This window comes from Schistosoma mansoni, chromosome W, assembly GCF_000237925.1.
Source record: "Schistosoma mansoni strain Puerto Rico chromosome W, complete genome".
Lineage (NCBI taxonomy): Eukaryota > Metazoa > Platyhelminthes > Trematoda > Strigeidida > Schistosomatidae > Schistosoma > Schistosoma mansoni.
In genome coordinates this window covers 37779944-37794801 of record NC_031502.1, presented here as the reverse complement: position 1 = coordinate 37794801, position 14858 = coordinate 37779944, and the positions used below count along the sequence as shown (strand labels likewise).

The 14858-nt window shown below is 32.1% G+C and overlaps 2 protein-coding genes across 2 annotated transcripts in view; both read right to left on the bottom strand.

Moving 5' to 3' along the window:
• Positions 1-4875: 4875 nt before the first annotated feature.
• On the bottom strand, positions 4876-6453 carry Smp_157210 (hypothetical protein; the record flags this gene model as incomplete). The annotated part of the gene is made up of 1 exon (XM_018789604.1): positions 4876-6453. The coding sequence occupies one exon, from the start codon at positions 6451-6453 to the stop codon at positions 4876-4878; it is 1578 nt and encodes a 525-aa protein (XP_018655030.1).
• Positions 6454-13935: 7482 nt separating this feature from the next.
• The window catches only part of Smp_157220 (hypothetical protein), a gene marked incomplete at both ends in the record, with an annotated part of 39873 nt that continues 38950 nt past the window's right edge, over positions 13936-14858 (bottom strand). Inside the window, 2 exon segments of the mRNA XM_018789603.1 lie at positions 13936-14163; positions 14167-14214. Of these exon segments, the coding sequence (XP_018655029.1) occupies positions 13936-14163; positions 14167-14214 (276 nt within the window).

The window sequence follows — 14858 nt, the reverse complement described above, 5'->3', positions numbered from 1 at the left end:
TACTTTCGTTTTTTAAAAAAAATATCGATTCTATTTATCAATGTTCAAGGATGATTTAAAATTTCAGTTTCATTGTATTAAATTAATTTATATTTTAATAGTTGAGATCATAAGTCAATAAAAGCTAGACCACTATGGAAAACTTGGAAGCACTGGATGGCCGTTTCTCTCGAGGTGGGATCGTGGATGCGCACTGCTGAGTAGGAGTCCCACAATAAGACGAAATGGCCATCCAGTTCTTTCAGGTTTTCCATGGTCATCTAGCTTCGATTGAATCATGATCTCAACTATTAAAATTACTATAATATTCACATTAACCTCTTCTGATAGTAATTTATATTCAGGGATTTTTAAACTAATATTAATTAATAATTATCTCTTGGTAATTAATTTATTATAATTTTTATTTAATTTTTTTCTGATAGAAATTATTTCACAATATGCTTTGAATATTGAACTTTCGCAAAATGTTTTATCAAATGAGTTGCTTTTTTTAAAAAAAAAGAACCAAATCTATAATTAATTTACTATTATAGGTTTCTGTGATTATTTTCCACATTGTATATGTATATAATGATCTAAAGCTATAAGCATTGATTTAAGTTTAAGCATAATAAATCATTACTATACTTATAATTGTTTATTTCTTCATTATTCTGTTGAATTTTTTTTAGTTACTAGGCAATATTATAATGAGAATGTATGATATTTGGAAACTCATAGACTGAAAGTATTTACAAATTACTGTTAGTATTCACACTAAAACTTGAATCAGGTACATATTACGTCAAGAGGAAAAGTATTAATAATAATACAGTAACATACATACAACAAATTTGACACTTGATGAGAAATGTGTACTGATTTTACTGATAGTGACTGTTTAATAATATATATTTAAAATTGTATCTGGAGGTAATACTGAGAAATCCACTTTGGGAGTCTGTATATTAAAGGAGATTGACGATATTAATTCTTGAATATTAGCAAGGACAAAATACTAATTCATATGAATGGTAATAAGTTTTTTTGACATCTATTTAATAATTTTAGATAATAAGTAAAGATAGATATTGGCTAGCAGTGGAATCCAGGACGCGCGTTTCGTCCTATTTGGGACTCATCAGCTGAATGTATCTGCATCTCAGAGTTGATGTTCACTCTGGGATTGGAATTCAGTACCTTTCGTTTCAATCGCCATCGCGTTATCAACTCAGGTACTGAGTCCTGCTAGCCACTTGCTTGTGCAATGGTGTGAAATTTAAATTCACTTAGTATTGTTTGTTTGAATCTTCCCATTGATGTTTAGGACTGCAATTAACCGGGGACATCCAGCTGACGAGTCCCAAATAGGACGAAACGCGCGTTCTGGATTCCACTGCTGGCCACTATCCATTTTTGCTTACCATGCTTGTGAATTTAGGCTATATCGAGGCAATACACACGGTGTGCACGTATGCTAATAAGAGACTGACCAGTTGCAGTCCTAAGCATCAATGGGAAGATTCAAACAAATAATACTAGGTGAATTTAATTTTACATAATATTAAATTTTTTGAACAGATGGAATATTGAACAAAATGAAGAAGATCAGTAGAACAAATTATTTCTAAAACCCCATTTTAATTTTAACTTCATCAATTTACATTTTACTATAGTAAAACAACTCTTAAATCTCTCCAATTGTAATGTTATATACCTAAGCTCTAAATAAAATACATGATATCTTAACTCATGAAATATTTTGTTCGAATTTTCCATAATACTACAATGAGTAGGTTCACTAAAAGAAGTAATGAATTAACATTAATTGTAAGTATTTTCAACATTTTCCATATAATTTTAGCTTCTTCAGTGAATTTGTCAAAAAAAGAGATAAGATTGAAAACAACTTAGTACCTGATATTGTAGTGAACAGAACACTGGTTGGGACAATCGAATGTATTTAAGCAAAAATTACAGACTATCTCAGTAAATTCTGATAACTATACAATGAACAGTTAATTTGCAAATTAACAACCAATTGTCTCAATCTTCACTGTTTCTTCTCTAATTCCATTGTTCATGCATTTTCCAAACGATTGCGCTTCATTTCAGTTCATTCCTCATCGGTCTTCTTCCAAAATACATTCTATGTCTGACCAACACCATAGACTACTTATATGGATATAAGTAGACCACACCACAATATTTAAGTCGTTCGCGATAGAGAGGATAAAGGAAAAATTATTGTTTTTTTAATTGGGTAATCAATAAACTAGTTGATTGCAGTCTATCTTCTTTTTTCGGTTTATTTGAATATATCTGTAATTAGGTTTCCAGTAAAATGATAATCGAATCATATTTTTTGGCTTCATAATAAATTTCATTTGTATTTTTTGTGACTTAGTTTTATTGTGGAATTGTAGATTTACTGAATACGATTGTTTCTGATATATTTGTAGATCAACTACTGCATATGGCTGAATGACTGTTTAATGCAGACTTGTCCTCGACTTAATTCATTCATCATAGTTTTTTTAATAACTTCCACGAATGGCATTGTCTGACGAGGAATAACTATACGCCTATACTATGCAAAGAATCCTCATCAGTAAATGTAAGGAAAAGTATTTTTAAAACAGTAGATCAATAATCCAGGTGTTTAACCGATTGTTGATTTCAATTTTTATGACTTACTCCTCTTGAACTAAAACGATAACACTCACTTTCACATTACTCTTATAACTCAATTAATTCTTCTAATGTTTGCAGAAAGAAACCGTTATCATTGACAAGTAGCTTATGTTTAACTAGATCAACAGTATGTTGATACTTAGATAAGATTACAAATTATAACTTTGTTAAGATGGTGATGTGCATAATAAAGGAAAACAAAAGTGCGTGCCTGAGCAATTGTTATTATCTTGTACCCGCCTATTAGAGATAAGCGAATTTTCGATTGGACCAGTGATACACGAAAACTGTATGAGCAGTCTTGAGTACTTATCAGTTCTGCTTTCTGCCTAGCCCAGCCAGTTAAGTCCAGAACACAAATACCAGCCTCTGCAATATGAATCATTATTCTCAAACATACTGGGTTTATATACCAATCAAACTGACCACATCGTACCATAAAATAGAAAATAACATTTGTACAAGATTTGGCCAAATGTGACTGTGAATAAGGGGAACGGTAATTAATGGACTGGGGATAACTCAAGAATTGTAAATCATATAATAATAGTCTATAGGTTAAAACAAAGCTTATGATAAGAGGGACAGGAATATGGATACTTTAGTTACTTAACAACTATATAATAGGAAATATATACACCATATTGGTTTCAAAGCTACCATTCATAAAATTCCACGAGATACTAATTATCCCAATGATTCATTATCTACTAACGAGGTTCCGAATAAATTCAAGGAAACTGTTACAGAAGAATCAGACGCTAGTGACTTCAAATTAAATGTTTTCGATCTTCACGACCTAATCAGTTCTGGTGGATTCTCTGTTTAATGTGACAAATATGTTTTAAATAATGTTACATTAATGGTAACTTGGGTATATCAGGATAGATTGGGGAAATTTAAAATCATGATACCAACTCCGGATCTTTCAAAAGACGGGAAGTGTAAGGATGGCTCGTTAGCAAACTCAAGAAGCCCAGCAAGAGCCGAAGACATTCCATCCAATCACCGCTAGAGGAGCATTCTAGAATGTCGATGTGTAGCTTCCCTATTATATGAATAAGGAGGACCTACTATGTGCCTATTGGCTATCCGAATGGATGAGTTACTTTAGGCCAAAAAACTATAAATACATGATATTTTTGTACTATACTTGACACTGTTTGGAATAACATTTCTACTTACTAGTCTTATGTCTTCTCATTTTACGACTTGGTAGGGTTATAGCGTTCGAGTGCTCAAGTATTACGCGACATACTAAAAATCTAAGTTTGACATATAACAATTTTCGTTACAGAATAACATCCGTTGTAAAATCACTGAAAAAATTTATGAATTCATTGAATTCAATATATTTAAACAGAATAATATCCGTGTTTATAAATTGAAAACAACTAATTTCAGATTAAATAGATTCAAAAAAAAACTTTAATTATATTCATATTAAATGTTAAGTAAACATTATAAATCAAAAGTAATTAATTGACTAATATTTAAACAAAGAATATTCTTTTCGATTAATTCTCTCCAGCTTCTACAATTATATATCCAACTTTATAATCCGAAAAAATGGCCAGGTTAAAGACAAAGTACGTCGTTTAATGTATGTAAATTTAGGATTATCAAACAAAATAGAATAAAACTTTTAATTAAATAGGAAGAATATATTTGTAAAATCTCAGTGAATGAATTTGAAGTAAATCCAACGTTTCACCTGGCAACCTGGTCCAAGCTTTTCATTAGCTGAGATTTTACAAATATATTATTCTATTTAAAGTCTTACATCAACTCGGCACCCAAGTACAGTGAAACCGTTCGCTCTAATTTAGACGAAAGTTCTTATATAAAGTTGGTAATGTTGATATAACTCATATAGATTGTTAATTTGAATCTGTATATATGTTAAGTGAAAATTTAAGATCCATGATCAGAACAAATATGGGTCACATATACTTTACACCTAACCTGATCATTTTTCTCAGATTATTAACTTGAATATAGAATTGTAGAACCTGAAAAGAATATGTCGAAAGAATTATTTTTTCCATCCAAATATTAATCTTTTAATATGATGAGCATCTTTAAACGATCCGAAAGTAATATATTGAACATTGAACTATTGTTCATTAGTTCTTATTTTGTTTTTAAATTTCAAAATATACAAATATATTTACATATTCATTATTATTATATAATTAACTATCGTTTAATTGGTATAATTTTAACTGTATAACAATGTTTTGTTATAGGATGAATTAATTTATATATACCAGAAAAATATATTTGTTTTGATAATTTTTTATTAGAATATAATTTTTTTTGATTTTGATATTTATAATTAAAAGATTGTTGTTTTAATTGTTTAAAACATTGTTTATTTAAATAAGGAGGTATTTTTAAATTTGTTGAACTTAAATCTAATGCTTTTTCATTATTTTTATTTAAATAATGAATTAATTCTGTTTTATTAAATTCATTAGTTTGTTTATATTCATTATTAATTTTGTTTAAATTTATTGTTTGAGTCATTGCATCTTTATTATTCAATTGTTTATTATTATTATTATTATATTTACATGAATTCATTGAATGATAACCATAGTGATGTAAAATATTTAATAAATTTGGTGCCATTTTAAATATTGGTATAGGTATTGGGATAATAAATAACTGATTTAAACAATTTAGATCATTATTATTATTATTATTATTATTATTAGTAGTAGTAGTAGTAGCAGTAGTATGTATCATTTCATTGTTAATTATATGATTATCATTTTTAATTGATGATATTAATAATTGATTTATTATATTCATAATTTCTATATTTGAATAATTTAATTGACTATTATGTTCTAAATTTGAATGGATTAATTCATTATTCAAATTATCAATAGTTATAGGATTCATGTTTATATCATGATCAATATTGTTAGTAGTAGTAGTAGTAGTACTGTCAGTAGTATTTGTATTAATTATAGTTGTCCTAGGAATATGATCTATATTTATGATACTTTTCAAATTATTTATAAATTGATTCATATCAAGACGTTGTATAATATAATCATATAATGGAATAGACATTTCAATATTATTCTTGTTTATATAGTTGTATAATTGTGAATATAGTTGGAAATTTGAAAATAAATCATAATTTGACTTTTCATTTAAAGATTTCTGTTGAAATTGAGAATTATTTGTAGAAGATTTAAGAAAAGTATCCTGTGATAGATGATGCTGTTGCTCAGAATATTGATTATGTAATCGTTTCTTTGATGATAATTTATTATTATTAGTAGTAGTATTAGTAATGGTAACTGGTGGGCTGCAACTCGTATTTGAATGATAAGATAAATTTGATTGTCTTTTACCATCGGTTTTTTCTTTATCCGAATCTGATGTATATGGCAATCGACCAGAAATTACCATAGCAGGTATTTCATTTAATAATTGATTGTTTAATTGATGGCGACGATTTTTGAAATAAGCACGACGTAAATTATCAAAACATATTTGTGAACAACAAACTGGAACAGGTTTTATTTTATATTTAGTATTGTTTAAACTAACAGACTGATAAAATGAACTATATTTATAAGTTTGAAGATTTGGTTTTTGACACCAAGCACATAAATCTGTAGCACATGAAGACGATGGTGAAGATGATGAATTAATGAAAGAGTTGTGACATGAAGAAGTGGTTGGTGGATTAGACTCAGTTATAGGACTTTCATTAATTTCAGTAAGAGTAGTTTTATCATCAGTAGTTGAATTCATTGTCCGTTTGTAGAAGATTGTCAACTACTGATGATCTAGCGTGGTGAATGTTTCAAATATAAGCAGTAGCGTTTACAGTAATTATGCTTCAGAGTAAGACTTTGAAAAAGTTTCCGATCTTCGTATAACTGGTGAAATAATGAATACTTTATTCTGACCTAATATAACCTACTTTTATAGTGTATGTAGTAGGAATTAGTTAGGATATCAGATTTCTTATAGGTATATGATTAACCCTTAGTTTCATTGGATAAAACATTTCATTTGTTGTTCTAACTCACATACTCATTCTCTCTCATTATATTTCTCAAATTTCAATGAGACAACAGTTTGTCTCAAATTCCTTTAGTCCAATATGGGTTTAATGGTGCCATATATATATAAAAGATGTAAATATGAATGGATAGAGTTACACAACGATAATAACCTAGAAAGTATCAAATTTCATGAAAAGTAACGTTCTCTCATTGTCAATTATTTGCTTATTAGTTCAGAGACTTTAGGGATTATTATTCTTATTTGACTGTTGCCGCTATCTTTAACTCTTTTTCTAATTAACAACTGGAAGTTTCTATACTAATATTCATCACCGAAAGAAACAATAAGCAAATGAATTATCAAACATATTGTTAGTGACTTATATTTAGTCATGTACACTATTTACTACTCATAGTACAGAAGAAGTAACTTAAGGAATCATCATTTAAATGTACCTGAATCCAAGTGCTAAAATTCATACTAAGACTCCAGTTTAGTGTCACTCACTTCAAACGTCCAACATGTTATCGCCCTATCTACTGGATCTATGAAGCTACTAACGTGTTCAATGAATACTATCTTAATATTGTGATGAGTATGAAATTGAGTTATCATATATAGGGTATAAAAAGGCAGTTTGTATAAATGACAATAAAGACTGATTAAAATACGGTCTTGAGAAGCAACCATGAGATAATTCAAACCTAGATTATTAATGATTTAAAGGTCATGTATTCGATACAGTATAGAGTATCAAGTATAAATCCTTAAAGAGTTCTTAATCAGGATGAAACAATTCTTCAGTGTATTTCTAATACTTTATTCTTTAACTAATTTAGTTTCATAAAAAACTACCTTGAATTTGTACAAAACTGATGTGTGTGCAAGGATGATTTTGATTGATTGTTTGCTTAGTCAGATTATAGATGGTCTAACAAGCGTATATATATTCTCCTACCCTTAATATTATTAATTGTTGTTGGCTTGTGTCGGCTTGTTGTCGGTTTTTGGTGTGGAAATATATTTACGTCCCAGTTAGGCTAATCATGTGTTCTTGATCTGAGTTGTGTTGAAGTCCTGTAGAATAGACACTGGGAGGGAATCTAGTGTAGATATTCGTCTGAGGTAAATTAACGTCCCATTCATGTATACGAGAAAATCCAAGCATTATAACATAAACTATCATGAAAAAATTATCTAAATGATTTAGTTTTCTTGCCTTTTCTTTTCTTTATTTCGGAAATATTGGTTACTTTGAAGACACATTTGAAAAGTGGATAAAATATCTATCAAGCAAACACTGGAGAACCGATAAACAATTATCTTACTCTATGAACAAACAACAGTAATCTTACAATTTCAATATGGTTTTCTTTTAAATCTAAGATTAAAATTTATTAAAATAAAGAAAATTCTTTATATAATTAAATACAATTATTGACTATATTATCAGAAGGGGTTTTGTGGAGATTTCAGTATTCTCATAGTTGAAAGCATGAGTCAACTGAAACTAGACCACTAAGGAAAACCTAGAAGCACTGGACGGCCGATTCGTCGTATTGTGGGAAGCAGTGACCAGTGAAGTTCAAACCATGTCTGTTGTGAGATAGGAACTCACTGGAGACAAGTGGTGAACGGTTGCTCAACTTCGTGGATTGGTTGAAGTTAAACAATAACACCACCAGAAGCCGGCTCAGTGGTCTATCGGTTAAGTGCTCTGGCGCGAGACTGGTAGGTCCTGGGGTCGAGTCTCATGAGGCGAGATCGTGGATGCGCACTGCTGAGGAGGAGTCCCACAATAGGACGAAACGGTCGTCCAGTGCTTCCAGGTTTTCCTTGGTGGTCTAGCTTCAAATCACTCATGCTTTCAACATCTGACTACATAGTAACAAATATTTCATTTTTGAGATTTGTGTAGAAGAATAATTTACTTCTCGAAATTGAAACCTTCATAATTAAACTAATTAGGGTTCTAGACATTGAACCATCAACATAATTACAAATGTTTCGAGTAATTTGACATTTAGATTATTTTCATTTTGTATTATCAACAAATTATTATATGCATTGTATACACAGTATGCTTATACTGATTAATTTCACTGATGATTACAATATGAAAATGTAATTATTATCTGTAATTAACTATTCTTTAAGTTCAACTATGTTGATTTATATCTTTTGAGCGATTGGAAATTTATTATGTCGTTTAAGCTAATATAATACAGACTTATTGTCATTGTATAAACACTAAATATTTTATTTCAAGTATTCCACAAAGAAATGATGTAAAACATAAACCAGTTCTTTATATTTGAACATTTTTCTACTGTAAGATAAAGCAAATACAATTGTTAGAAGTTGTAAGAATGACGGCAATAATGATCGTTGGGGTCAGTTGTTTAATTCAATATGTGCATACTGTGCGTATTGCCTCGATACAGCCTCTGTGATGCAGGTACGTCCAGCTGACGAGTCCCAAGTAGGACGAAACGCGCGTCCTGGATTCCACTGCTAGCCACTATCCAACTGGTTACGATAGTTGCGTGAACCCCAAAAAAGTGGTCTGCATCTACCAACATTGCTCAAACCAGAAGTTATTGACTTCAAGCACTGATGCCACATTTTGGTTTGACCGCACCTAACTTCCAACCATTCCATCACTAGTCAGCGTTGCGCGTCTTGATAATCGGTGTTCCGGCATATGTAACACATTGCCCAACCATCTCAGTCGATGAAGATTCACATCCTCGTCAACTGATTTACCATCATTGCCTGATACCCTGAGTCTAACCTCACTATTACTTACCCGGTGATCCCAGAAGATGCGAGCAATATTTCCACGATATCTGTGTTCAAATAATAGTAGTTTACGGGCATCGTCTACTCTGAATGGCCACGTGTTGCAGCCGTAAAGTAGATTTCGTCAGACACCAACCCATCAGGGCTGAGCAGACTTCCGAGATAAAAGATTCGACTGGTAGTGTTCGAGTAAAGAGCCCTCACATGGTTTATGTACTTCTGAGGTACACCTTTAAATGACAGACACTGCAACAGAACCTCTCGGTCTACAGAGTCAAAGTCAAGAAAAACTATAATTGTCGGACTCCGATAAGCATGTCTGTGTTATAAAACTTAGTAAGTGGTGAATATGTGGTCAATACACCCACGACCAGGTCTGAAGCCAGCCTGAATTTCTAGTGTTTGCAGTTCACGAGTCTTAGTTAGGCATCCGATAATTATTGAGGCTAGTATTTTAGATGCCATGTGAGTCACACTAATCCCTTTATGGTTATTACAGGATGATTTTGACCCCTTCTTATATATTGGGACAATCAGTGATTGCGACCAGTCAGATGGGATTACATTCAGTTTCCAGATTTTAGCTAAAATGTTATCCGACCTAATCGTTAAAATTGGACCGCCGTACTTGAAGACCTCTGGAGCCAATCCATCTGGACTAGCTGCTCTTCCTCATTTTAGATTAGCTATAGCCTTTTGAACTTCAGCTAGGTTCGGGGGACCTACTTCATTGTTCCATTCAGGTTTTCTGAGAATAGTAGGTAGTTGTACAGTAGCTGAAGGTTAGCTAAACTTTTCTCTAAAGTGTTCCGCCCACCGCTCTGAACGTCTGAGCTGAGAGCAGATAAAAGTGCCGTATTTTTCCGAGATCGTTTCACTTACACTTGACTTCTTAATTTCAGTTTCTTTTATGAGTCTGAAAAGCTGTCTGTTGTTACCTACAGCCACTGCCTTTTCCATCTCTTTTGCTTTCGTTGCCCACCACTGCTCACGATCGTTCCTCAGACTTTTGGTTAACCTAGATCTAATTTGTTTTCGTTCATCATATTGAGAGTCTGATGGGATGAGTTTACGAGAACCTATCAGTGCAGTAGATTTAGTAGAAATTCATTGATTTTCCGTAACCATTTGGTTCAAATCATTGATAGATTTCGATACTGTTTCCACAGTTATTCGTATATCTTTCCAAGCAACATCTCGGTCAGCCTCGTCTCCAGAACTGCATAAGTATGACCTCAGTTGTTCGTGGAATCTATTTTTGGCTTTTTCGTCCCTAGTTTCGAATCTAATGGGTCTTCTTAATGTGGTTAGTTTGAATCCAGTGAGGCGCAATCAAATGTGTGTTCATATTAAAGCATAATCAGAGCCTAAACATGAACTCCGGTACGAGTGACAATCTTCTACCGCGCCTCTCCAACGATGACTGATGGCAATATGGTCCATTTGAGTCCATCGTTGGTCAGTGGGAGCGTAGGCATAAACGAGAAAAAGGCAACGACGTATGTCCCTATCCTTCCGAGTTCGTACTGAGCCGTCTAGCCAAACAGTACATAGGCGACTGTTAACGAGGTCCCACTCCAATAATAAGCAGGTATCAAGTTTCAATTGGTTTAGTAATGATATCGTAAGCTAAAAACGATATAGCTACTCAAGCTAATCCCCCTTTGGATTTATCAGCCCAATCCAATCTCTATAACCATTTTCATTATGCTGTTTCCTAGAAATTCACTTTTACATATATAATAACACTTTCTAGGATGATTAAACTGATATATTGTTAAAGTTCTTCACATATTGATTTTACTCCACCTATTCTAAATAAACAGTAAGGTTAACACCGACCAGTCATTTTTAGTGATATACTATCATAGGTATAATCAACTAGAAAGTAGATTGGAAATTTTTTCAAAAAAAACTCAGCATCCCGGATTGAAAAATGAAGTTTTTTTACTTCGGTACTTCTCAAGGGTAACTAAACACAGTCACTTTAATCCTGGCTTTAGACTTCATGCCAGTTGGCAGCTATCACCAAAGCATATTTCAAATCTTGAGAGAAGTACCAATCGCGGTGACTCAACAGTTAAGTACTTCGACAGCAACTGATGACCTATGACACATATTCCACGCTCCCTTTGAAGACATTAATGATATTTATGTTGTTTAGTCGTCGAATCATCTAATATATATCAAAATACAGCGAAAATGACGGCGACCAAACATTGACAGTATATTTGGTGGACTCAGAAAATAAACAGGAATAACTGGTTCTTAGTTTAATACTAACTGGGACTTGTTGACTAGTGTATTTTCATCTTCAGACCTCAACTTCCATTTGATCGATAGAATTTGACTGAACCTAGGAGTTTACAAGTGGTATACTTTCGCTTAGCTAATTATCAACGTTTTAATTGATAATAAACAGAAAATAACACTGTGCACTTCTTTTGAAAAATAGCATCTATAATAATAATTTTCGAATTTTTCTACCAATTACTGTTCGGTGAAAGTTCGTTATTTCAAGTGAATTATTTAAGTTAGAAATAGTATTTTTTGAATATGACACATTATGATATTCTTTCCTGAAACGTACAACTTTTATTTATTTTTTGAGCGGAAGGCGAACTAACTTCATCTTTTACGACTGTGTCAACAGTTCACACTTACTCAACGAAAGTGTATTTTTGGACAAGGATGGCTGAAATGGTGGAAATATGGCATCTGTAAACTTTCCCTTTAGTGGCGTGTTCTGTATATCAACTAATGTGCTTAATATTTTTATGGTCGTTTGAAGAATTCATCTGAAGCTATTCTAATTTGAAACTTTTAGCAGCACTATAGAGATTCGTTGTACATGTAACAAGGACAAAGGTCTGTTTACAGAAGAACTATACCATACCATTGTCTTCTTAAACTATCATTATTTTCAATTTTATTTTCACTTCGTTAACATCCGTATGTAAAAATATTCCTATCCTGTAAATTACTTTTAATGTCCCTTGGAATTCCTCCCTTCTAATTGTTTGAAATAACACTTCTGTTAATCGATTCGAAAAACTAAGGGTTTAAATTTATTCTAAATAGCTCACTTTATTCACATCGAAGTACATTCATCAGTTAATCACTCTTATATTCCTTGTTTATTAAGATATGTCCTGCAGAAACTGCAAAACTTCCATTATTCAGTCTCTCCATATATATATATATATATATATATATATATATATATATAGTTTTATAATGAATTCATCCAAAAGAAATCTCGTCGTTGGATTTTATGTCTAATATCTCAGACTTTCATTACAGATGCATCAAAATAAATATGCCATTTCGAGTTCATACAATGAATAGTTTTGTCGAAAACACTTTTTATACTGGACTCATTTATAAATTTGACGATGATGTTGTATACGAATAATTCACAATTGATCTAAAGAACCAAAACTTCAAACAAGTACATACCACCACATCATTAATTGAGTCATTCACAACAAACTACAAGATAACTTTTAGTCGAGTGTTTTTTTTCATTTACAAAATTTCTTTATGTTGATTCATCTATTTACTAATTGTGATTTAAAGATTTAAATGCTTGGTTACAAAGCATGCTCAAATTCTGAGAGCTTTTGATACTTACCGGTTGCTTGGACCGAAGTAGGTGGAGAGGTGATCAGACCAGAGACTTAGTGGCTAAAATTCGAATAATTTAACCACTTAGCTCCAGCTCCACGGCCAATGCGAAGCAACGTTGAACACATGATTTTTAAGTTAAAAACATACGGACAAAAAGTTGTACACCCTCAAGTTCAGACTAGGGAGCATCGATTAATGAGTAATTCAAATATTTTGCAACTATTCGAGTGACTAATTTTAAGTACTTCAATTTAGATCGTTGTTTCGTTTATTGAAACGCAAACAAACTAAACGTATCAACGAGCTTAAAAGTGATACTCAAATGCACTTCAGTCAGTCAGCTACAACGTAGGACCAGGCACATATATGCATCGGTCCAAGTTGCCGTACCTCGTTAGCACAACAAGATCAACACCGGATTAATAGTAGTTAATTTGGTGTTGGTAGTAGTATATAAATTATAGGTTGTATATAAGGATATAGTACAGGAAGGAAGAGAGATATGAAGCAATTTTAGTCTCAAGGTTTAAGGGAAGATAAAGAGTGTATACACCTACGCCATTGTGATCGATTCTGAGCCATGTCACACAGAGTCTCCAACCATTGGTTACGATAGTCACGCGGACCCCAACCTCAAATGCACTTAATTAACTGGATTACAGTAAAAAAGAAAATATTCATAATAATATTCATTTATACCAAGTAACATAAATCTAAACATATAAAAATGTACACAAAGATTTATTTTAGGAATTCAATGAAAAAGAATTCATTTGAAAATGAAAAAAAGATTTACAAATTAAGACGTGAGAGTTCTATGAACCGATTAGCAGCTTTATCAAAACCGAAGCTGGATGAATCCATTAATGGGATAGTTGAACCTAAAGGCGGTGGTGCATTCCGTAAATGACTTGAGCTCGAAGCCGTGGTTTGAGGAGATGCTGAACTTAAACGTAAGTGTGTACTGGGAAGATCGACTGCTTGGACTTCGAGGGTAAGAAAGTATTGTGGGTAGGGATGTCAACAGAAGATGTACGACGCAAAGATATACCGAAAGAGTGACAAGCTTTCTATTAATGTAAAATACAGAGTAGAAAAAATTAGCAGGTATCTGAAAATTAGAAAAACGTAAATAAGAAAACCATATATATTACAAAACGTTCAAGAACAGGAGATTTATAGTCACAAACCATAGGTTTTATGAATGATTTATACAGAATTATTCATTTATAGATAATAAGTGGGTGATTTCAAATTGTTTTTCTTCGAAAAAAATTACAAAAAAAACATAACTGGGTACAAAGCAGTAATCGTGAGTTCATATACGAATTTGAACGGAAAACATATACTATTAAAACCAATGAAATCTATTCTGATAGATTATCTATCTCCCCCAACTACCGCCTTACTCGACGTAAAATATTCGAACAAAAAGTAGAAAGACCTACATTAAAACAACATCAGCCCAATGTATTCGCTAATTGTTGTGCTAATTTCGGAGGAATTACATTCTCTGAGTACGGCGGTATAATCATGAAGCTCAAAGAATAAGAATCTAACAAAATCATTGATATTGGGTACTATTCTTCCCCACCATTACAAGGTTGTGCCATATAGGTAAGTACAGACTATATCGTCTATACCAAATCGTATCTATAACTACTGGTACTCCTATTACTTCTACTACCCAGGTATTCGTCTTGTTAATTTTATAT